Raw genomic sequence first — 25,971 nt, 5'->3', positions numbered from 1 at the left:
GCACTGTAAAATGCTCCTGATGGATTCTGATGGTAATGCTAATGATCATGTTGTGTGCAACCATAGCATATGCATCTACTCTAAGTGTCTGGACATGCACGGCATGCGAACAGACTCACAAATGTGCCAGAACACTTCCTAAGCTAGTTGAACTGAACCCTTGTCATGAAGTAGCTTGTCCACGTACACATAGGGTTAGATGTGCACGTGACAAGCGGAAGAGAATAAGGATTTGCTCGGATCTAGTACTCCGCATACAAGCACAAGGGACACTTTACTCCACTTGAAAGAACTGAACTGAAAGAAAGAGAGACGAGAGAGAGGAAAGAGACGACACAGGGGTGTCGGGTCCCAACCCTCAAGGGCCCTCTTGCTCTGTTGCCAGAGCAAGTACTTTCTTTATTCTTGCACAATGCTACTACATTGATGTTGATGCTAATGGGTAATGAGATACTGAAGGGGACTACGTCGAAGACGATGATGTCGACGACGGTAACTGCGGGTTCTATGTCGAAGACGGGGAGGTCGACGACGAGGTCTATGTCGAAGACGATGAAGTCGACGACGGAAACTGTTGGTCTATGTCGACGACGACGACGACAACGGTGACTGTGACGATGACGACGATGGTGACTGTGATGATGATAACGATGGTGTCATCGTCAAGTCCGAGACTGCGATGACAATGACGAAGGTGTCGTCGTCAAGATAGGGATCTACGATGACGATGACGAAGGTGTCGTCAAGATAGGGATCTGCGAGGACGATGACGACGATGGTGTCGACGACGACGGCGTCAAGGCTGAAAACTGAAAACACTAGATTCTCTGCTATAAATTTGCTACTGTGGCAAAACTGCGGGCTGATCTGCAATCGCCAAGTCGTACAAGGGCTGAGAATGCAAAACGTTGGCTGATCTGGGCTTGAATTGCAAAACGTTGGCTGTTTTTGCTGAAAACTGAAAACGCCAGGCTGATCTACTGCTGGTTGGTCAATGCGGCGAGGAACTGCAACGGGGAATTGCGGTCCGGCGAAGCTAAGGGCTGAAAACTGAAACGCTGGTGGCTGTGGGCTGAAAACGCTGAACTGCTGATGCTGAAAACGTTGGGCTGAACTGCTGAGAGAACGCTGGGGAGCCTGAGGGTGCCTACCGGTCTGTTGTGGTACCTGCCCTTTCTATGTCCCTGCTTCTACTGAGTGCCCAATGGGTTTCTTTTATAGATCTATAGCAATTTGCCCTACCTACTTTTTCAACAAACGTACAAAAAGAATTCCAAAAGTCAATTTTAATAAAATGACTTATAAGAGGTGGTTCACGCGATAAAATGCTTGCATGATGAAATGATTGTTCTTGTGCAAGAGAGGGTATGCAAGTGTGATTGGCCTGGACATGCACGTCCTGCTAGAGGCTCACAAAGGTGCTAGGCTCAGTCCTAAGCTAAGCTATGACTGATGCTAGACCATGGCAAAAGTGTGCCCACGTGACGCAAGTGAAGTGCGCACGTGACAATCTTTAAGTACCACTACCTCTATGGTATGTACTATAAAGGAAAATGTTTCTTTTAAACACATGCCATGCCTTTTATGCACATCATGGCGTATGAGTGCCATATACATTCTTTACTTCTTCGAGCTTTTATACCAATGAAACATATATGAATCCTAGGCGTCGTATGCCTCTCTTGTAGAGCTCTAGAGTGAGCTCTCTGCATAGGAGCACTACTAATGAAATTACCACCCAACCATGGGAGTCCTCTTTATAAAAGACTTAGCCCTAGCGGTTCACACTTGACCAGACAAGACCCAAGGCTTTGGTGTGCCAAGCTACACACCTATGTGGACATCCTAGGTCTCTTGGAATCCCGTGTGGAAACCAAACTAGAAAACCTAATCTAATGGACTTGTCCAGTCATGCAGGTCTTGCGAACAAACTCACATGTATACAATGGAGGCAAGGGGTTGCTTATATAGCAACCTCAGTAAATTGCCCTACCCAGACTTTGACAAATAAGTAGAATAAATACATAAAAGCCAAAATAAATAATGGGATCACATTGGCAGTTCACGTGAGATGCCAAAACTCTAACACCCTCTCTGTAGGTCATAGTGGACATCAATAGTGAGACCAAGTGGACACCCCAGAAGGGGCCACCAACTGGACACACCTCGGTTTTGCTACCCTCAACTTTGTACCTCAGGATAATGCCATCTTGAGCGTTAGTTGCCTTTGTAGAAAACTTGAACTGTAGACCAAACTACGTCCAAGAATCCCCATTTGTGAACTATGAACACATCACGTCCAAAATATAATACTCCCAAACAATGAACTGTGGAACACACCTTGTCCATAATCCGACCAACAACAATGGATCGGTGCACTCATCCATAATGTTTTAGTCTTTAGATACACCTGATTGGTTCCCTGCCAGATGCATGTGCCTTGAACTCCGACCTACGGGTTCAAACATCGATAACTTGAACTCCAACCCCAGGGTCCAAATTAATTATATGGAGCACTGTTTGCCCCTCTCTGCCACTCACAAGCCTCTCTCTGGCTAAAGCTGGTGGTGGCACCAATCTCCATGTGACTAGAAGGCAAGAGACCTTGCCAGTGTAGACTCCACTATACCAACAGCCGCTTTGTTGTCCTTCCTTGAGTCACTATCATTGCTTTCCTCGTGATGCTTGCTTTTACCTTTGTCCGTTGTAGAATCTCTGTCTTTGCCTTTGGATCTACAATCCTTTGCCAAATGACCACGCTTTCCACAATTGTAACAACGGTTCTTGGTCCTCTTTCTAAAATCCGAAGCAGCAAGTGCTTCCCACTTGTCTCAGAAATCTGAATTTTGCCTTGAGTTATCAACATGACTTCCTCCTCAATGAGAAAAGAGCTGAGATCATCAAATTCCAGCTTTTCCTTTGTAACTTGTAGCCGAAGTGTCCTAGACACCGTTTCATACTCCTTAGGCAACTTCATGAGAACCGAAGCAGTTAACTGAGTACTCGTCAGTGCACTTTTGATCATAAATAACTTTAGCCTCCATAAGAAATGATTGCCTGGAACTTCCTCGTGGAAACTGGATGGCAAATAACTATCCAAGAAGGGTGATTGCTCGCATCGTAGAATCCCGATCAAACATTCCTACAAGCTTAAACCACATATCGTTGGCAGTCTTCAAAGTCTGAATGGCTGGAGAAAGGTCCTTTGTAAAAGATTCTGCAATGGCCGATCTTGCCTTCATATTAGCCGCATCCCAATCGACACACAATTTGAGATACTCGTCATCTTGCAGGCGGGTGTACCTCCTGCAGGGTTCCCTCGTGGGACAGGGTTTTGAGCCATCGACAATATCCCATAAGCCTTTCCTTGAGAACCAGAGGCGCATGATCAAATTCCAATGAGCATAGTTATTGCCGTTCAATTTGTCGCTCGCGTTCGAGCAAGGAGGGCCCATGTTGAAGTTGCAAGATCTGGTAATTCGAGAAGCCTTCTCGTAGTCCAAGAGCCGCAAGATTCTCCAAATTGCTCCAAATTCCACCTCTTCGTCTCCCAACCCTCTCCGTAATCCCTTGTTGACACTCCCAAGAGACTCGGAAAAACTATGCTTCCAAGCCACCAACACGAAGGGCACACTCCCTTTTGTCTTCTCAAGGTGCCCGCCTCTTCTCCAAAACGGGGGCGGGAGGGGGGGCGCCGGGGAAGGGCGGAGAAAAGGGGGGGTGTTAAAGTTTAGGCATCTCAAGTGAACTGCCCAATGTAATCCCATTAGTAGTTTAGCTTTTAGGTATTTATTTTGCTTATTTGTCAAACTCTTGGGTAGGGAAATTTACTAGGATTGCTATATAAGCAACCCCTTGCCTCCATTGTATAGACATTCAGTTATTCATTGCCAAGGTTGATTGTTTCAAGCTCTCTCTCTCTCTCTCTCTCTCTCTCTCTCTCTCTCTCTCTCTCTCTCTCTCTCTCTCTCTCTCTCTCTCTCTCTCTCTCGTGCTCACTCCCCTTGGTCTCTACGCTTCCGTATCGTCGACTTTGACATGATATTAGAGTTGTCGTTGTTGAAGAGCCTTGGTGAAAGAAGAGCGGCTTGGAGAAGAAGATTCAAACCCCCTCCTTGCCAGTGACTAATCCCATGACCCCTTGCTGCTATTGCGTTCTAAAAAGCTGCTTCTTGGTGGGTGTCCCTTGGCCGGCGCAGTTTCTTCCCTACCGTAGCATTTTGAGACGCTACGCCCGACAACCCCTTGGTGACATAACTCGCATCCGGTGCAAGGTCCCTTGCGCGCGTTTTGAAACGCCGCCGTCGGAAGCACCTCAAGCCCCTCTGTTCCTAGCGTTTTGATACGCTGCTAGTCGGCAGTCAACGGCGCCCCTCCCATCTCACTTACGACAGCGTTTTAAAACGCTGCCCCATGGCAGCCATTGACGACAATCCCTTCAACCTTTTGTCTTGCTGCGTTTTTTAAATGCAAGAGCCTATAAAGGCTTTTGGAATATAAAAATATTGGCTTGAAAGAGGGAACCACAAGCAGTGTGGGGCACGAGAAAGACAAAGGAGATCTTGGTTCAAGGGAATGGCTTTGAGCCAATCATGCGGCTATTCTTTTGAAGAAGTTTCTTGGTGTTTGGCTTGGAAGTGAGGGAGCAAAGCCATCGGCTTGGGAGACAAAGAGTAGAACAGGATCGGTTTGGGAGTTGCAGACGAGTAGAGTGGCTTGGTTCGTGCGGCTTGGGAGTTATTTCCGGCTTCGGATTTTTTGCGGCCTATTGGAGTGCGAGAAGGTACGAAATACCAAGTTTTGCAACTTCGACAAGGGGAACAAGGCATCCCCTTGCTCGAGACCCAACGACATTGACCAAAACCAACCAAAAGCTATGGATAACGGATCGTCAACCACCCATTTAGCGGCCTATGCAACGGCACAGTTCTCAACGAACTCAACACATTGTTTGGCTCGAGTTCGTGAAGTCAAAAGCAAATGGAGAAGTTCACACGAGAACAGCGGCAAAGGTCAGTTGGACACGGATGGCAGTGCCAGTACTCAGTTAGCTACTTTGGTACCCAGGTGGTACGACCACAGTCATGATTGTGATTCCACGCTTTGTTTGGCTCAAGAGTTTGAAGCCAAAGGCAAAAGCAGGAACTCACAGATAGACAAGGACAAAGGCAAGCTGGACAGAGATTACGGTAATAAAGATTTGGTAGAGGAGATCGACATGGCACTTGTGGCGGTGGCCACAATGACCTCGACGCCAGATTTCTAGTCAAAAGGAGGGTGTCACCACTACCTTCAGCCAAAGAGAGGCTTGTGAGTGCCAAAGAGGGGCAAGCAATTCTCCCGCTTCAGGTGATGACCATACACAGAGATCTTTGGTTCTTAAGTTCACAAGGAACTTGGGTTCTTGTGGGTCTTGGTTCTTGGGTTCTTGAGGTTCTTGAGGTTCTTGGGTTCTTGAGGTTCTTGGGGGTCATGAGGTTCTTCTGTAGCTTGCAATCTGTGTTAGAGAAGGATCTTCTCTTCACCCGAGCTCTTCTCTTTTCCGCGGGCGCACCCCTTGGCCGCCTTGCGCTCACACCAAGGTTGCTTTTTCTCACCTCACGTCAATTGGCCGGCCGCTAAGTGCACGGTCCGCTCTCAATGAGTGAAAAGAGGCACATGGGGAGATTGAACAAGCCCTTCTTTCTTGGGTTTCCTGTCACTCTTCAAAACACGATTAGGAATCAACACACCCAAGAGTACTTGGTTACGTGCGACCTCAACAAGCAAAAAAAATTATGTGGTTCTTTCCTTGAGTGATACAGAACACTGCCAAAGCTCTGATACCAATGTAAGGTGCAGCGGAAGTGAATGTTGAACTTTGCTCAAGATGAGTGCTCCGAATTGTGCTCAAGGGTTCCTTTTACTTACGGAAGGGAGAGCCTTTCGTTCCTTTAGTGAGAGAGTGCAAATGATCACAAACAAAGTGGGTAAACACTGTGAATGAAGGTGCTGAGACTGAGAGATAGAGAGAGAAGAATACGACACCAGAATGTTGTCAAACCCTCCTCCGAAGGCCCCACTCTCTATGGCGAGAGCGGTCTACTATTGATTGCACAAATCTCTACAATGCTTTGGACTTGTCGACGACGATGAGGATGACGACGAGACGGGCTGAAATCTGAAAATACTAAGGGTTGAAATCTGCAAATCTTTGTCTGTTGAATTCTCACTCTATGTCGATGACGACGACGACGCACTGAAAACGCAGATGCTAAAATTTGCATTTTCCAAGCTGAATCTGCAAACTACGTTGGATCTGACCATGCGGCGAGGATCTGCTGCGGGAAGGTCAGATCTGCGAGATTCGGGACTTGTTCTGCGGGCTCTAACTGTTGAAAACTGAAAACGTTGGTGCTACTGTGGATCTTGTCGTGATGGAACTACAAAACGCTAGGGGCTGGTCTGCAATTCAAAAACGCTGGCTGAAATCTATGTCCTGTTGTGGAACACCTGCTAACGCCAGGGCTAATCTGTTGTCTTTCTGTTGCCGGGGCTGATCTGCAATGCAAACACGAGGGCCGGTCTTCAATGCAAAAACGCTAGCTCTCTCCTGATGCAAAAATGCTAGGTCTGTTGATGGGGGTCCTGCTGAGAAGGTGCCTGTTGAATCGAAGTTCCTGCTGCCTCTTCTGTCGAGAAGTGCAAACGCTAGGTTTCTATATATACTTGCTTGCTAAAATTGCCCTACCTAGTTCCCAGCAAATGTCACTTAAAAATAATAAGTGAAAATTGGCTAAAATAGGGAAAATAGGTCTATGCACTGTAAAAATGCTCCTGATGGGTTCTGATGGAAATCTGATGATCATGTTGTGTGCAACCAAAGTGTCTGGACATGCACGATCTATCGACAGACTACAAAAGTGCCAGATCACTTCCTAAGCTAGGCTAACTGAACCCCTGTTATGAAGTAGCTTGTCCACGTACACATAGGGCTAGATGTGCACGTGACACACACACACACACACACACACAGAGGGAGTCTCTTGAACCAGTCAACCTTGCCAATGAATAACTGAATGTGTTTACAATGGAGACAAGGGGTTGATTATATAGCAACCTCACTAAATTGCCCTACCCAAACTTTTACAAATAAGTGAAATAAATACCTAAAGCCAAAATAAATAATGGGATCACATTGGGCAGTTCACTTGAGATGCCAAAACTCTTAACAAGTTGTATCGTTGCAACATAATAATAAAGAAATACTGAAAGGGGTGCAAGTCTTTGGGGCCACAGCTTTTGGGCGCGGAACTCCGTCTTGCCGTGTTGACTCTCTCTATACATATTACATATATAAATATATATATATAGTAAAGTTCAATGATTTTGTAGTTTTTGTTCATGTGTTGCTATTGAATTCTCGCTTGGAGTGTCCAAGCTTGTAACAAAAGGGCTAGCGTGTCTCTATACTTGCATACTAAGTAATACAACATCATGTTTTGTGCCTTGAGCTTCTCCTTCTTCTCCAGGGTTTATGTGCACATTTCTACAACCCTAATTTCAACAATTGGTATCTAAGCAAGCTTCTGCTTTCCAAGTATCATTGTTAGCACTCTTGGCCTCACAGTCCCAAAGCGAAGTAGCTTTTGGCAAGCAACATATCGTTCAACCCGAGATCATCTCGACCTCCATTTCCACTAGGTGCAACATTATGGAGGCAATTTCATCCTTTTGGGAAAAAAATTTGGCATTGACGAGTTCTAAAAGGCCAGCACTCTGTAGTCTTTTGCACGTTGTCTTAGATCATATGTTGGTTTTACGCCGTCATATTAAGTAATAGGACTTTGTTGCTAATTGGACTATTTTCTTATTTTTAATGATTAAATCTCTTTTTTAGGATATTTTATTATGTGCACTAAGAACTGTTAAAAAGATTGTAGCTGCAGGAACTGCCATCAGGAACAGAAAACTCTGATGTGTCATTTGATGGGTGGCGATAAACATCGCGAAGGAGTTTCCGTAAGTTCGGTGGAAAGGGCCGGGTTACGAGTGCCTCTGAAGCGTCACATGATGGGTGACGGGTGCATCAGTAAGGGGGCATCCCGGAGGAAATCCGAACTGAGTAAGAAAATACGCGTAAGAACGCAAGCACAAGAATAAAGATGGGTTCAATGAAGCTTTTTTACGAAAAGCAGGAACAGTCGCGGGAGGACAGATGTTTTCCTGCGAGGAGTCTGTGTCTGCATTGCAACTGTGTCGTGTCCTGCACCCGGGGACGCGCCTGGAATATGTCCGTGTAGCATTGTTTTCACTAACTGAGTCAGTTTTTAAAGTTTGAACAGGTTCACGCTTTATTTTATAAAGTGACCGGCCCCTTTTTTAATAAAATAAAGCAGGCAAGGCTCTTATAGAAAAAGCCAGTGCTAAAACCAAGGCAGGGGGGCTGAATTGCAATCTCTCTCTCCTCTCTCTAGAAAACGCGATTTTCTCTCTCCTCTCTCTAGGAGCGCCAAGCTCTGCTTTTGGACCCCTATTCCTGCCGGGTGTCAGACCCTATAAAAGGGTAGCCAGCGTTTCAGTTTGGAGGAGCCGGAAGCAGCAGGAAGTGCAAGCGCTGGGATTCTGGAGCACAGACTAGCGACGGAATTTGCAAGTGCTCGCGTGACGACTGAGTACGGAGGTTGATTCTCCGAGCAAGGAGCGACAAGTATAAGGTGTTGATACGCATTGAGAATTGCTGCTTTGTGTGGTTTGTTTTGCATGAATCTCCCGTCTCACGGGAAGGCCCTTCACGGGAAGTACGGCTTCACGCCTAAGTCCCTTACGGGAAAGTACGGCTTCGCGCCTAAGTCCCTCACGGGAAGGAACGGCCTTGTGCCCAAGCCCTTTACGGGAAAGCACGACCTTCGGGTCTAAGACTACAGAACGGAGGGGTTTCCTCGGGTTCTCGTGCTTGTATAAGAATTCTCCCTGAATAAAAGAATACTCTTAACGGGGGGGGGACCAGCCCATCTTCTGGTCCCCAATACTGTGTCGATCTTCTCCCTTCTCTCATGTTTTCAAAGAATTATAATTTTCAGATTTTCTAAGTGCTCGTATACGCTCCCGTTTTGTGACAGTGGTATCAGAGCTCGGAGTCCTCTCTTTCTCTGCAAAGAAGGACGATTCCGGGAAGAACGGGAAGAACCATGTCAGGCCAAGGGAGAAGCGTTGAAGAGGAGCTTCAACAAGTGCAAGCTCAGCTTGCGGATTTGCAACAAATCTTACTGTTGCCAGACGTCCAAAAGCTCTTGGGCGGAATGAAGAAAACGAATGGAACTGATGCAGCCAAGCATCCAGACAACACTGTTGGCGTGAGACCACAGGAGGAAAGAGAAGAAGAACCTGCCGAGGTGCACAAAGGATCTTCGGATCGGAATGAACGGCCTACTTCAAGGAAAGGCCAGGAAAAAGCGCTCTCTCTGCTAGACGAGAGCAAGGACATCTCTATCTCATCTCCATCTTACTCTCCTGATTATACTTCTACTTCTCGATCATCTCGTAAGAAGAAGGAAGCAGCTACTACCGCCACTACCATACATCAACCTAAAGATAAGCCTCGATTCAAGAAGCAAGGTCGCAAGTCTCAACATCGCATGAGAGTCTTCAAATCAGGCGACAAGGACATCAAGTTCGAAACCTACAACGGACGGAGAGACATCTCCAAAGCACTGTCCTTCATCAGACAGTTTGAAGTCGCCTTTACCAATGGACACTTCACAGAAAAATCCAAATTACGCCATGTGGGGATGCACCTCAAGGAAATGGCAAGTAATTGGTGGTTAGCCAAGATTTTGGAAGGTTCTCAGGCCAGAACTTGGGAGAGCTTCAAATCTGAATTTTATGAACAATTTCTTCCGCCTAACTTCGAGCAGGACATACGGAAGGAATGGGACTGGCTTGCCCAGAAGGAACATGAAAGAGTAACGACTTATGTGGACAAGTATTGGTCGGTTCTTCTGAAGGTCACTCCCTTCATGAAGATTGCCGACGAGGAAAAGAAAAGAAAGTTCGAAGCGGGTCTCCAACCGCAGCTTCGAAAGAGTATGAAGGTGTATCCGCATGATACTCTTCAGAGGATGATGGAGTCAGCAATCATTGCTGAGGATTTTCACTCAACTGGGACGCCCAGAAAGATGGAGCATAGCACTTACCGTGCAAGACAAAGAGGGGTCTACGATGACCAAGGGGGCCAAGGAAGAAAACACCCTCCATCGAGGGACAATGATCATTCTAAGAAGCCAGAGGGCACTGGCAAGCGAACTAAGTATCTTTCTCCTACTCAACTTCAAACTTTCAGAGAGGAAGGAAGATGCTTCTACTGTGGCGAGAAAGGACATATGAAACTGGACTGCCCGCTAAAGCAGCAACGGCAAGAACAAGCCTCTACGAGGCAAGAGAAAGCAAGGAAGGAACCCGCACCACCAAGCTCGAACTCAATTCCAGATGTTCAAGGAAACACAGAAACAGAGAAAGGGAAGCGTCAACTTCTGAAGGGCTGGGGGTCTTTGAACAACCAGCTAGTACTGATTCTTTATGATCCAGGATCCACGGATAACTTCATCTCCCTGGATACTGCAGAACGTTTGTGCCTTACACCAGCTCAGCTTGGCACACCGGTTACATCCGGATCGGCATTCGAGGGGTTGACAACCAATGCAACTCCCGTGCAAGGACAACTCAATCTTCGGATTAGCGAGTACAAGGACCGCGAATCATTTTTGATGGCACCCATCGAGGGATGTGATATCATCTTGGGTATGCCATGGCACTTTCACATGACACCTGAAACCGGCCTGTTCAATCCAAAAAGGGCGGTAGACTTTACTTTAAACCTTGATTTAGCTTTCACCCATTATTAGTCGTCTATTTTACCTGTACTTTCAAGACACTGCAAAAGGGGAGAGGGATACAGGCTGCTAGATTGCACCTGTATGAGTAGACAGACACCAGATTGGCCCCTAACTTAGGCGCCCCTTTCGGTATTTCTTTATTGTTCAAAAGAGGGAATAAACGCTGTGGTTCCTACAAGCTGCCCCGCACAAACTCGGCTGAATTTCCACTGTTCCAGCCCGATTTCGGCAGCATAACTGTACTAGAACCCTTCACGGTCAGTATTCCCACGCATTGACCGACTTTCCCGACGCATACGGGCACTTTGCAAAACCTGGCGAGAATCTGCAGCACGCTGAATTCTCTGTTTTCAGCCCTGAAAATGCGCCAGATCGCCTGTACAGCGGTTCCCTTGCGTCCCCGAACCTCCTGGGGGTATTAGGGTCCGTTTAGGGCCAAAACCCTAAACCTGCAAAAATACACAGCATGCTGTAATTCACTGTTTCGGGCTCCGTTTCGCGTGCCGGTCGCATCCCTAGCAAGTCCTCGAGCTCCCGCACCTGTAGGGCTACTTGCCCTTTGAATCGGACGAGATTTCTGGCGTGAAACCTCTCCGAATTCACCTGTACCTGCGGGGGGATTAGCCGCTAGCTAATCCAGTACCTGTGCAAGAGGCTCTTGCCTCGGCAATCGCGCATGAACCCACACAACTGTACATTGGTCAAATGAAGAGCCCACTAGAGGGGCATAACATACTGCCAAAGGGGAGAGAGAGGGCAGTGCGTAGCGTGCAGGGCATCACTCCTGGCACCGCACTGTGCATAAGAGGGAAAGCAAGCACTCCATAGCTCTTAACCTGTGACAGAGACTTGCAAAATGAGCCTCCCAACTATAAATCACGTTTTTGCCTTCTCTATAAGTAGTAAACTGGCCTCAAAGTGCCAAGTGTCACTCATTTGTGCATTTTCCCGCTTTAGACCCTCGGGTCTAAAAATATCTCACCTGCAGCCTCTGTTGACTTGGCCACAGAGTAACAAAATGATCCCCATGTCAAACTGCACGTAATGACGCGAAGACATTTTCAGGTCCCAAAATAGCAGTTCCCTAAATTTTAGGAGATGCTGCCATTGTATCTTTCTAGGTCATCCGACCCTCTTTGTACACTGCGGCCACATCCAAAACTGAAATGTAGCCTCTGTAGCAAAGGATTCCACTTTGGCTAGTCAATGACCCCACTTGGCTAACCATAGTCCTTGTCCAACCTTAGTGCTCTCTTGCCCTCAGGCCCGGACTCCCTCTGGACAGTTCCACACTAGCTATGCAATGCAGGGCAGTTAGATTTCCCGAGGGGTGTTTCCAAAAAGTGAAAGTAAATAGATAATAAGAAAGAAATCAACAAAAAGGATAGATAGTAGTCACACGCTGGTGACATACCCCCCTCTTGAAATCTCAAACGTCCTCGTTTGCATCTATGTCGTACAAGCTCCTAGTCAACATTGATGTATTCAACACCTGTCGACACATGTACGACACATACATGCTCATTGTCAACCCTGGTGTATTCAACACCTCGTCGACTCATGTATTGCTTGCGTGTGAACCCTGTCCCAATGACATAGTGGTAGCTTCACACTCTGCCATTGCTTTGAGTCACTAACTTTCCAATGACAAAATGGTAGCTGCACATTTTGCCACTGTCTTATAGTACACGTTGGATCCCGTAACACTTTCGAGCATACCCAAACCGACAGTTTAAGAATGCAGTTACACATGTACTCTTCAATAGAAGCAATCACTGTATCCTTGACAAACTGACAAGAAATACTCACTTCTATAGCACTAATCAAACTTTTGGACATTCCATAAGAGCAATTGCCAAACTGACAATCTGTACAGCTCTAACATTCATGTAACAGGTATTTGATTTGAGCTCACTTTAAATACCTTGTACATCATTTGTTTCAGAAGCCATTGTCACACTGACAATCCATTTAGCTTTGAAACTCAAGGGGTCAAGGTAGGTTGCAAATCGAAGGCTTCCAGGTAAAGTGATAACACAGTTGGTGACTCTGCAAGTTCACCTTCTTCCATCCACTTAGCATCCATTGGTGGATAGTTTCTGAACTTTACCAAGTAACGCCTAGCAACCTTGCCTTTCACTTTCCTTTCTTTGTGTGCCAAAATCTGTTCAGGGACCAAGATCTCATCAAGTTCCTCGACTTCCGGCTGATCTTCAGCTGGCATATCTTCTGGCACATCACCCACATAGGGTCTGAGAAGACTCACATGAAACGCATTGTGAATCTTCCAACTGTCAGGCAATTTCAGCCTATATGCAACATCACTGATTATGTCGCATACTTGAAAAGGCCCATAGTAACGCATGCTGAGCTTTGGAAACAGTCTTTCCTTGCCCTTCATCTTCTTTAACCTTGCCTTTTCAAAGCGTAAAAGCACCCAATCACCAAGTGAATATACCACTTCACGACGGTGACGATCAGCTGCTTTCTTTTGCTTTGCCTGAGTCCTTTCTAAGGCCACTTTGACCTTCTGGTACATTTCATCCATGTCCTGAACATACTTATCTGCTTCAAATATCTTGTCCTTTGTATGCAGTATGGGAGGAACTTTCTTGCCACCTTCAACTATCTCAAAAGGTGCCTTGCCAGTTGATGAATGCACTGTATTATTGTATGCATACTCCACCAATGGCAAATACTGCTCCCACTTTCCTTTATGCTCTGACACATAGCACTTCAGCAGATGTAGGACAGTAGAATTTGCCTCTTCTGACTGCCCATCTGTTTGAGGATGAAATGACGAAGAGAATTTGAGCGTGGTACCCATATTCTCAAACAAGCCTCTCCAGAACAAACTAGTCATGCGTGGATCACGGTCGCTAATAATCGACTGTGGCATGCCATGATACTTGAAAATATTGCTCATAAACAAGCGTGCCATCTGATCTGGCTTTATCTTCTTCCTGACAGGAATAAAATGAGCCTGTTTGCTGAATCTGCAAATAATGGTCCAAATACCATCGTTTCCTGTCTGCGTTCTCGGAAGATCAAAGATAAAATCCATAGCAATACTTTCCCATGGTTTATCTGGAATAGGTAGTGGTTGCAATAACCCTGGTGCCTTTTGCCTGTCAAACTTGACCTTTTGGCATATTAGGCATTCTCGCACAAAGGCATCCACATCTCTTCTCAATGTAGGCCAATAGAAGAATGTCTCAACCGCTTTAACTGTAGCATCGATACCACGATGCCCTGCATACGGTGGGACATGACTCTCTTCCATAACTTTGCGTCGCAATGGCTTTGTGACACACAATCTGCCATGCATCATCATGAACCCGTCTTTAAGAAGATAGTGTTCATGACGTTGTCCATCCATTAGTTGCTCGAAGACCCTTGCAAAATCTTCATCATTTGCATACTGTTCTCTCATATCATCAAGTTCATGATGATAAGGAATCGACACAGCTGAAATTTGTGGCTTCCTTGACAAGGCATCAGCCACAACGTTCTTCTTGCCTTCCACATGCACAATCTGAAAATGGAACATGGACAAGATATTTGCCCATCGCATATGCTTCTCAGATAACTTTGTCTGTGTCAAGAAGTATCGCAAGGTCTGATGGTCCGTTTGGACAACAAAGTCTGCACCTAGCAGGTAGTGTTTCCAACTTAAGAGCGCATGAATCACAGCCAGTAATTCTTTCTCATAGACCTGCATGGTCATCTCTGGCCCTTGCAAAATTCTGCTCTCATAGGCTACTACCCTGCCATCTTGCATTAGCACAGCACCAATGCTACTACCGCAGGCATCACACTGGACCACAAATGACTTCCTAAGATCTGGCAACACAATGACTGGATCTGAAGTCATCTTTTCCTTTAAGAGATTAAAAGCTGAAATCTCTTTTTGTGTCCATCTAAAGGTGACTGCCTTCTTTTGAAGAGCATGTAAAGGTGAAGCAATCTCAGCGAAATTTCGGATAAACCTTCTGTAATAGGAGCATAGTCCCAAAAAGCTTCGGACATCATGCACCGTCTTCAAATTTGGCCATGACTTGATCGCTTCGACTTTTGCAGGATCCATTCTGACACCATCCTTTGAGACAATGTGTCCCAGAAAGTGAATCTCTTCCAGAAAAAACTCACTTTTCTTTGCATTGATGAGCAACCTATGACTGCGTAGCTCTTTGAACACAATGGCCAAGTGATGCCTATGCTCCTCTTCATTCTTTGAGTAGACTATCATGTCATCAAAGAATGTACCAACAAACTGCTGGTGTGGACGGAAAATTCTGTCCATCATCCTATTAAACGTAGCAGGAGCGTTTGTGAGACCAAAGGGCATCACTAAAAATTCGTAAAGGCCAAACGTCGTTCTAAAAGCAGTCTTGTGCACATCCTCTGATCTAATGCGGATCTGATGATACCCACTCTTTAGATCTATCCTGCTAAACATAGCTGCTCCTTCTAATTTGTCCATAATATCATCAATTCTAGGTATAGGGAACCTATTCTTGATGGTATTCTTGTTCAGTGCACGGTAGTCGATGCACATACGCCATGAGCCATCCTTTTTCTGCACCAACAATACTGGAGAACAGAATGGAGATGAACTGGGCTGAATCAGCCCCTTTTCTAACAACTCCTGTACTTGGCTCATTATCTCTTTCTGCTGAGCCGCACTAACCCTATACGGAGGCTTATTTGGTGGGCTACAGCCTGGCACCAAATCTATCGCATGGTCCTCGGGTCTGTCTGGCAGTAATTGAGACGGTAATGAATCGGAAAAACAGTCACTATACTGTTGTAAAAACATTGACCTTTCTTTATCTAGCACAGATAAATTTGATTCATCACAATCTGACACTTCACGTGCAAAAACCAAGTACGCAGAAAGATGCTTTTTCATTACAGAAGTAATAGCAGAAGCTGATACAGTAGGAATAGACTCCCCTTTAAGCTTTACATCCAGAATGTGAGTCTTTCCCCTGCTCTGTACAGTGATCTTTTTGTTGTAGGCATCCATGATTCCCTGTACACGAAATAACCAAGGAATACCTAACAACACATCACATCCGTCCAGTGGCATGATGTAAAATTCTTCAGCATCTACATAGGACTGGATATGTAGACGCAACTTTCCAATGATGGGTGTCACAGCCTCTGTATGGCCAGGACATGCCAAACCTGCCTCTGCTGTATACCCCATCTCTTCAGGTCTGATTCCCAACTTTGAAGCCAATTCTGGGGAAATGAAGTTGGCTTTGGCACCTGGATCAAAGAAGATAAGCACTGTTTGATCCCTAACCTTTCCCCATGCTCTGCAAAGCTCACTCGCATCTGAATTTGGCTTGTCGCCCACCATATCTGGCACTAGACCAGCCATGGGCTTCTTTCCTTTCTTGTCTTTCTTGTCTTCAGAATCAGCTGGCCTTTTCTTTGTAGGACAATTGTAAGCAATGTGGCCAGGCTGCTCACATATAAAGCATTTGTTCTCTGTCCTTAGGACCTTCTTTTGCTCTTCTGACTTGCGAGGAAAACGTCTTTTCCATTTCTTTGCGGGTCCTTTTTCTGATTCAGCCGTAGCTTTGTCTTTCCCTGCGTTGGCCGACTCCTGAGTCCCTTTAGGAGCCTCATTGGGAACGTGCTTCTTGGCTGAATTTTTCTTGCCTGATCCTGCCTTGACGCCAGTGTTAAATTCACAATCTTCTCCCTTGAGCAAACCATTGCCAGTGTTTGCTACCTCGATGAGCTGCGTCAAAGTAGTGACTTTTGTCTTCGTACAGTACTTTCTCAATCCTTTAGGTAGGCCACAACAGTATTTTTCAATCTGTTCTGTCAATGGCACAAACCTATAGGAAGTTACGGGAAGTAGAGCTTTCCAAAACTTCCGATTGTAATCATCCAGATTTCTGCAAGTGGCAGCATTAAGCTGGTGCCATTCTGTCATGACATCTGCTTCGAAATCATCAGATAACCATGCTGCTGCAAAAATCTGCTTGAAGTAAATCCATGTGGACGGAGCTTGCCCTTGAAGCAATAAAGTTGTCCACCATTGTCCCGCATTCCCTGTCAAGAAAGTGGCTGCCTTGCGGACCTTTGAAGCCTCTGTAAAGTTTCCCCCTGCATAGGCCTTGTCAAACTGCTGGAGGAATGAAAGAGCCTTCTTCCTGTCATCAAACCCTGTAAAGGTCGTGAATGACACTCCTTTGCCACCTTCTTTGTACGGAGTTGGCCTCTCCAGCGGCGTTAAATTGTCATATGGAAGTGACTGAAACATGGGAACACTAATAGGGTTCATCTGTGTTCCTTGGCCGCTATTAACTTGACTTGGAAACGCCATATTTGGCTGCTGATTTGTAATTCCAGCCATACCAAAATTTGCTTGTGGCATCCCAAATTGTCCCTGAGTGCTTTGAAACCCTGGTTGCATACCCATGACACTGTACATGGGGTTAGGCATCATCGTTTGAGCACCCGCAAACACTGTTCCTGGCGTATAAAACTGATTTCCAGGTGCATGACCAGCCATGCTTTGGAATACGGATCCACCTCCAAAATAGCCAGGGTGTACTGAAGGTGGTGGGAAGACTTGTTGCATAGCCTGTAAGTTGCTTCCCTGCCCATTAGAACCAGCTATAGGCTGTTGAAAGGTGGCGGGCTGAATTGGTACAGCTTGAAAAACTGGCATCTCAGCCACCTGTTCTTGCACCTTAGGCATAAATTGTGGAGACTGCATATTCTCCGTCAAGTGTACAGGTGTTTCCATTGACTGTGCGGTATGAATCACCTGTGCTCGAGCCTTAACAGGCTTTTGAATATGATCCAGTGACCCAACTTGCTGAGACGGAACAGGAGGTTGCAGAAAGGCTAAAAACCTTGGGTTCTGCATTACTTGTGTGAACATAGCCACAGCAGTAGCCAACTGGGTCCTGAATATATCATCATCAGTCTGTGGTGGTCTTGAGGACTCACCCACTTCATGTGTCTGTTGACCCTGTGAAGAGGAAACCTCTTCAGTCACATCATCTGGTCTGTCAGCCATAATTGCAATTCCCTGTGTCTGGTCTATGATCCCCTGTGTCTTCAAGCCCAAAACTGACCAAGGCTCACTTCTATGGGAAAAAGTGATTTAATCCCGTCGATGGAACCATGAAACCGGCCTGTTCAATCCAAAAAGGGCGGTAGACTTTACTTTAAACCTTGATTTAGCTTTCACCCATTATTAGTCGTCTATTTTACCTGTACTTTCAAGACACTGCAAAAGGGGAGAGGGATACAGGCTGCTAGATTGCACCTGTATGAGTAGACAGACACCAGATTGGCCCCTAACTTAGGCGCCCCTTTCGGTATTTCTTTATTGTTCAAAAGAGGGAATAAACGCTGTGGTTCCTACAAGCTGCCCCGCACAAACTCGGCTGAATTTCCACTGTTCCAGCCCGATTTCGGCAGCATAACTGTACTAGAACCCTTCACGGTCAGTATTCCCACGCATTGACCGACTTTCCCGACGCATACGGGCACTTTGCAAAACCTGGCGAGAATCTGCAGCACGCTGAATTCTCTGTTTTCAGCCCTGAAAATGCGCCAGATCGCCTGTACAGCGGTTCCCTTGCGTCCCCGAACCTCCTGGGGGTATTAGGGTCCGTTTAGGGCCAAAACCCTAAACCTGCAAAAATACACAGCATGCTGTAATTCACTGTTTCGGGCTCCGTTTCGCGTGCCGGTCGCATCCCTAGCAAGTCCTCGAGCTCCCGCACCTGTAGGGCTACTTGCCCTTTGAATCGGACGAGATTTCTGGCGTGAAACCTCTCCGAATTCACCTGTACCTGCGGGGGGATTAGCCGCTAGCTAATCCAGTACCTGTGCAAGAGGCTCTTGCCTCGGCAATCGCGCATGAACCCACACAACTGTACATTGGTCAAATGAAGAGCCCACTAGAGGGGCATAACATACTGCCAAAGGGGAGAGAGAGGGCAGTGCGTAGCGTGCAGGGCATCACTCCTGGCACCGCACTGTGCATAAGAGGGAAAGCAAGCACTCCATAGCTCTTAACCTGTGACAGAGACTTGCAAAATGAGCCTCCCAACTATAAATCACGTTTTTGCCTTCTCTATAAGTAGTAAACTGGCCTCAAAGTGCCAAGTGTCACTCATTTGTGCATTTTCCCGCTTTAGACCCTCGGGTCTAAAAATATCTCACCTGCAGCCTCTGTTGACTTGGCCACAGAGTAACAAAATGATCCCCATGTCAAACTGCACGTAATGACGCGAAGACATTTTCAGGTCCCAAAATAGCAGTTCCCTAAATTTTAGGAGATGCTGCCATTGTATCTTTCTAGGTCATCCGACCCTCTTTGTACACTGCGGCCACATCCAAAACTGAAATGTAGCCTCTGTAGCAAAGGATTCCACTTTGGCTAGTCAATGACCCCACTTGGCTAACCATAGTCCTTGTCCAACCTTAGTGCTCTCTTGCCCTCAGGCCCGGACTCCCTCTGGACAGTTCCACACTAGCTATGCAATGCAGGGCAGTTAGATTTCCCGAGGGGTGTTTCCAAAAAGTGAAAGTAAATAGATAATAAGAAAGAAATCAACAAAAAGGATAGATAGTAGTCACACGCTGGTGACAACACCTATTCCCGATTATGTGGAAAAGACCCTCACTTTTGATCATGGGGGTAAGAAAATAAAGATTCAAGCTGATGCAGGAGATTGGCAGTTCCCAATTGTAAGCCATATCTCCATTAAGAAAGAAATGAAGAAGTGTGTTTCTGCTTACTTGATTTTTGCAAAGGATAAAACTAGTAGGGACTCTCTCTCTAGTCTGGAAATTAAGCGTCTTCAATTTATTGAAAAGTTCAAGGATTGTTTCACGGAAACACTTCCTAATGAACTCCCTCCGGTACGCCCGGAAGATCACCGCATAGATCTCATACCGGGTAGCTCGCCTCCCAATCAACCCCCTTATCGGGTGAGTCTTGCTCAGCAAGAGGAAATTTTGAAGCAAGTCAACGAGCTTCTAGAGAAAGGGTTAGTACGGCCAAGTGCTTCACCCTACTGCTCTCCAGTTCTACTGGTGCAGAAGAAAGATGACACGTTTCGAATGTGCATAGACTATCGGTCTTTAAACAAGATCACAATCAAGAATCGCTTTCCGATCCCTCGGATTGATGATATACTTGATAAGTTGCAGGGTGCAAGTGTCTTTAGTCGCATAGACTTAAAGAGTGGGTATCATCAGATACGGATCGCCCCTGAGGATGTCCATAAGACTGCTTTCCGCACAACCTTTGGACTATATGAATTCTTGGTAATGCCTTTCGGCTTGACCAATGCTCCTGCGACGTTCAATCGCATGATGGACCGCATTTTCAGCCCATATCGAGCTTTTACGGGAGTATTCTTTGACGACATACTCATCTTCTCTAAGTCAGAAGAGGAACATCGGAAGCACTTGGACTTATGTTTCAAGAATTGCGAAAGCATGAGTTGCATGTGAATGCAAAGAAGAGCGAGTTCTTTCTCTCTGAGATACACTATCTCGGCCATATAGTCTCCCACAATAAAGTGAGTATGGATCCTGCCAAGATCCGAGTGGTAGAAGATTGGCCTATTCCCACTACGGTACATGATGTACGTAGCTTTCTGGGATTATGTTCATATTATCGAAGGTTTGTCCGAGGATTTGCTCATGTAGCAGGACCACTTCATGATTTGACAAAGAAGAAGATTCCTTTCAGATGGGGATCGAGACAACAAGGAGCTTTTGATCGGCTCAAGTACTTGCTAAGCCATGGACCTATTTTGATAGTGCCTGACTTAAGGAAACCATTTGAGGTTCACTGCGATACTTCAGGTGATTGCATCGGAGCAGTGTTAAACCAAGAAGGCCATGCAGTGGCTTATGAAAGCAGACGGCTTAAGGATGCAAAGTTGCATGCATCAATCTACGAAAAGGAACTCACGGCTGTGATTCACGCCTTATCCAACTGGAAGCACTATCTTCTAGGAGCGGATTTTGTGATCAAGACTGATCACCAGAGTTTGCGGTATTTTCTTACGCAAAGGAAACTATCTGAGAAGCAGATGAGATGGGCAAACTTTTTGTCTATGTTTCACTTCCAGATCCTTCACACGGCTGGGAGTAAGAATGTGGTCGCAGACGCATTGTCTAGGCGGCCAAGGGTGAACGCTATCACTTCGGTGTATCACCAAGAATTAGAAGCACTACCGGATTTGTATCCGAATGATCCAGACTTCTCCACCATTTGGGGAAAGCTACATCGTGGAGAGAATGAGTTTCCCTATTCCATTCGGGACAGTTATCTCTACCACCATCAGGCTATATGTGTGGCGGAACCATTAAGAAAGAAGATCATGGATGAAGCACACGCTTCGCCTTATGCGGGTCATCGGGGTATTCTCCCTACGACCTTAGCAATGGAAAGATATTTCTTTTGGCCTAGCCTTAAAGCAGACATTGATAAGTATGTCAAGGAATGTTTGGTTTGCCAAAAAGTGAAGTATGATCGGCATAAAACGCCTAGGTTGCTACAACCTTTGCCTGTGCCTAATGAACCTTGGGAAAGTATTGCCATGGACTTCATCATGGACCTCCCTAGAACTCAGACTGGAAATGACGCAATCTGGACCATTGTGGACAAGTTTAGCAAGCAAGCACACTTTATACCAGTCAAGAAAACGATCAGAGCAGATCATATGGCTAGGGTCTTCCTGGCACAGATCTTTAAGCATCATGGAATGCCTAATTCAATTGTGAGTGATCGAGATCCTCGCATGACAGGAAATTTTTGGCATGCCTTGATGGATAATCTTGGTACAAAGCTAAATTTTTCATCTGCCTACCATCCTCAAACGGACGGGCAAAGTGAGATAGCCAATTCCACAGTATTGGATATGTTAAAAGCTTATGTGTCAGACCGGCAATCTGATTGGGAGAAATATTTGCCTCTTGTCGAGTATGCGTATAACAATACCATACACTCATCGACGGGGAAAGCACCTTTTGAGATTCTCTATGGTAAGCCTTTGCTTCCACCCATCCTTTTAACTAAGGATAAGATCTTTGCAGCAGATGAATTTGTCCGGGATTTGGACACCGCCTACGGGCAAGTTAGGAGAGCTATTCTACGCTCTCAGGAAAAGCATAAGAAAGCTGCAGACAAGCACAAAAGGAATCTAGACTTAACAGTCGGACAGTTAGTCTTACTCAAGTTTGAGAAGGCAAGACTTAAGAAACAAGCGTCTCATAAGGGGAAAGTGGTAAAACTTTCTACCCGTTATTATGGGCCGTTTGAGATTACTGAGCGAGTGAATGATGTCGCTTTCCGATTAGAGCTACCGCCTAATTGGAAGATCCATAATGCTTTCCATGTGAGTTTACTCCGGCCGTATGTGGGACCGCCTCCGAGCCAGCCTAGCGCTGAGGAACCTCCTGAGGTTGAGGAAACAGAAGAAATACTCCAACCGGAGCAGATAGTAAGTCATCAGGAGCGGTCTCTCAAATCCGGAAACATAACACGGAAGTATTTGGTTAAGTTTAAGAACTATTCGAATCTAGATGCTCAGTGGATGACGCAGGAGGAATTAGCAGCTTATCCCGAGATACTGGAGGTATATGTCCAAGCACTACAGTTGAGGTCAACTGTTTAGAAGCCAGAGGGATGTTGCTAATTGGACTATTTTCTTATTTTTAATGATTAAATCTCTTTTTTAGGATATTTTATTATGTGCACTAAGAACTGTTAAAAAGATTATAGGAACGGACAACTTTGATGTGTCATTTGATGGGTGACGATAAACATCGCGATGGAGTTTCCGTAAGTTCGGTGGAAAGGGCCGGGTTACGAGTGCCTCTGATGCGTCACATGATGGGTGACGGGTGCATCAGTAAGGGGGCATCCCGTAGGCTAAGGAGGAAATCCAAACTGAGTAAGAAAATACGCGTAAGAACGCAAGCACAAGAATAAAGATGGGTTCAATGAAGCTTTTTACAAAAAGCAGGAACAGTCGCGGGAGGACAGATGTTTTCCCGCGAGGAGTCTGTGTCTGCATTGCATCTGTGTCGTGTCCTGCACCCGGGGACGCCTGGAATGTGTCCGTGTAGCATTGTTTTCACTAACTGAGTGAGTTTTTAAAGTTTGAACAGGTTCACACTTTATTTTATAAAGTGACCGGTCACTTTTAAGTGACCGGCCCCTTTATTAATAAAATAAAGCAGGCAAGGCTCTTATAGAAAAAGCCAGCGCTAAAACCAAGGCAAGGGGGCTGAATTGCGATCTCTCTCTCTCTCCTCTCTCTAGAAAACGCGATTTTCTCTCTCCTCTCTCTAGGAGCGCCAAGCTCTGCTTTTGGACCCCTATTCCTGCCGGGTGTCAGACCCTATAAAAGGATAGCCGGCGTTTCAGTTTGGAGGAGCCGGAAGCAGCAGGAAGTGCAAGCGCTGGGATTCTGGAGCAGAGACTAGCGACGGAATTTGCAAGTGCTCACGTGACGACTGAGTACGGAGGTTGATTCTCCGAGCAAGGAGCGACAGGTATAAGGTGTTGATACGCATTGAGAATTGCTCCTTTGTGTGGTTTGTTTTGCAGGAATCTCCCGTCTCACGGGAAGGCCCTTCACGGGAAGTACGGCTTCACGCCTAAGTCCCTTACGGGAAAGTACGGCTTCGCGCCTAAGTCCCTCACGGGAAGGAACGGCCTTGTGCCCAAGCCCTTTACGGGAAAGCACGACCTTCGGGTCTAAGACTACAGAACGGAGGGGTTTCAACTTTCCTCGGGTTCTCGTGCTTGTATAAGAATTCTCCCTGAATAAAAGAATACTCTTAATGGGGGGGGGACCAGCCCATCTTCTGGTCCCCAATACTGTGTCGATCTTCTCCCTTCTCTCATGTTTTCAAAGAACTATAATTTTCAGATTTTCTAAGTGCTCGTGTACGCTCCCGTTTTGTGACAGACTTCATGTTGTGTGCCTTGAGCTTCCCCTTCTTCTCCAGGGGTTATGTGCTCGTTCCTACAACCCTAATTTCAATGATTAGTATCAGAGCAAGCTTCAACTTTCCAAGTATCATTGTTAGCACTCATGGCCTCACTGTTCCGGAGAAAAGTGACCTTTGCTAAGCAACATATAGTTCCACCCGAGATCATCTTGACCTCGTTTACACTGGACGCAACATTGTGCAGGCAGTTTCGTCCTATTGGGCCAGATCCTTGGTATTGATGAGTTTTGAAAGGCGGGCACTCTGTAGTGCACTCTGTAGTCTTATGCAGGTTGTCCTATAGCATATGTTAGTTTTGCACCGTTTCTTCTCTATACAAACAACAGTTACATCAGATGAAGTCACATTGGCCATAGTCAAAAACAATAATGTTTTTTGCATGTCGTCTGTTAAGGACAAATTGGATTGAGACAAATACTCATTGTGATCCATACATGATACATGTTTTGGCGTGTTGAATATAGAGTGAGCCTTGATGTATCCCCGCCTTACGTGACTATAAGGTCTATTGAGGATCCTGAAAGTTCTATTGTTGCAAGTTCTAGCAGTTCTACCGCTAGAATTGTTTAGCCTACCGCTAAGCAAGCTTGTTGGGACGGTAGAGTTGCACATTCATGCCTCTGTAAAACGTTCCATTACTCCACATATTTTCTGAATCGATAGCAAAACAAACATGAGATGATCTAGCTTGGACATAATGAGGCAAAATTTGCTTATCTGCGTAAACAGCTAGAGTCAAAGGTTATGCAGGTGGAGGATGAAATGGGTGTTTTATTTGTGGAGATTAAAGATCTCAAGGAACAACTGGTTGTTGTCACATTCCATTTCAAGGTGCGGTTTTGATGTCTCTTTTCCTCTCCGATCTTTGTTTGTGAAGAAGCTATCTATGGTCTAATTAGTCAATGCTTTCATCTTGGGACGTCAGAGGTACATCATTGTATCATCAAAAACTACTTTCACTGTAAGAAATCCAAATAGAGCCTTTAAAAATGTAAAATTGCACAGGGTGACATTAATATGTACTCTTCTCCTTGTATAAATGGCTATTCTTCTGTGGATTGCAGCCAGAATATAGATGAGCGCCCTGTTTATGTTTGGCAAAAGTTAATGTGAAAGAGAACAGAATTGACCATAGTCAATGAAGTTACAGCAGCAGATCACAATAACGTTACAGTCAACCATTGTGGGCCATCCGCCTGGAAACCCAGGTTGCACTACTGTATGAGCAGCATGATTTTTTGCATGCATCGAAGTGGTCACGGTCCACAAAATTTTAAACTGGCATTATATTACTCAGATTTTCATAAATCCAACCTGTGAAGATGATGGAGCACAGCTACAGACCTTTTTCTTTTATAAATACTCTTTTTCTTTGATGCAGCGTCTGCATAAACCCTGTAAAAACCCTAGGACAAAAATCTAAGCTGACACACAAAGAGTGGACATGTTTGGTAGCTTAGAGGAAGCTACCGAATGCAGAGAATCACGCGGAAGGGAAACTAAACCATTAAAGCAAATTGAACCAAGAAGAGAATCAAAATAAGAATGCATGTACCGGTCCATAATTTCCCGCACACTTTGTACTGTCCTTCAATGGCCGTGCCTACTACAGGCTTTGTGGGCATTTTAAGGCGCGATTAGCAATCGCCCAGATGCTAGAGCTGCACATCCAGATGAGCTAACTGCAGAGCACATTTGACCCAAATACGGGCATGCTTGGCTTTCGACAGCACCTCCTGTGTCTCCGACTCTCCGAGAGTTGAAACTTGAACTGGATCTTTTGATTTGATTGCGACGTATTGTTGTTGGTTGAGGTTTCGGTGTGCTGCTGCTACCTTTCCACCAGCTACACGACAAATCGTGAGATCCACGTGGAACATTTTAAGTTGGGTTACTCAAAATTCTAACCGCTAGCCTAACAAGGTTGTGTATGTTTGTGTGCTTGTTTTATATATTTTTGTGTGTTTTGGGGAGAGGGGAGGGAGGGAAGAAGCATTCAACCACCTTGATGCACCTCAATGTGCTTTGTGTGGGCATGCTACATGGGTTCCTTCAACTACCAATGAACTATGAC

General features: G+C 45.7%; 1 protein-coding gene across 3 annotated transcripts in view; it reads right to left on the bottom strand.

The window, feature by feature from the left end:
- Positions 1-25,739, bottom strand: part of LOC147426984 (mitogen-activated protein kinase HOG1-like) — a 156,345-nt gene extending 130,606 nt beyond the window's left edge. The window contains exons 1-2 of one of the 3 annotated variants that reach the window (XM_086498424.1): positions 25,453-25,739; positions 25,242-25,303 (exon numbers count right to left, since the gene is read on the bottom strand). In XM_086498424.1, coding sequence (XP_086354550.1) covers positions 25,242-25,303; positions 25,453-25,460 — 70 coding nt within the window. In that variant the 5' untranslated portion in view covers positions 25,461-25,739. The remainder of the gene's footprint in view (positions 1-25,241; positions 25,304-25,452) is intronic. The other 2 variants (XM_086498422.1, XM_086498423.1) reach the window with 2 other exon arrangements.
- Between the last annotated feature and the right edge of the window lie 232 nt (positions 25,740-25,971).

Source organism: Adiantum capillus-veneris, chromosome 24 (assembly GCF_014529385.1).
Source record: "Adiantum capillus-veneris isolate H3 chromosome 24, ASM1452938v2, whole genome shotgun sequence".
NCBI classification, from domain to species: domain Eukaryota; kingdom Viridiplantae; phylum Streptophyta; class Polypodiopsida; order Polypodiales; family Pteridaceae; genus Adiantum; species Adiantum capillus-veneris.
This window is presented reverse-complemented; position numbering and strand designations above follow the sequence as displayed.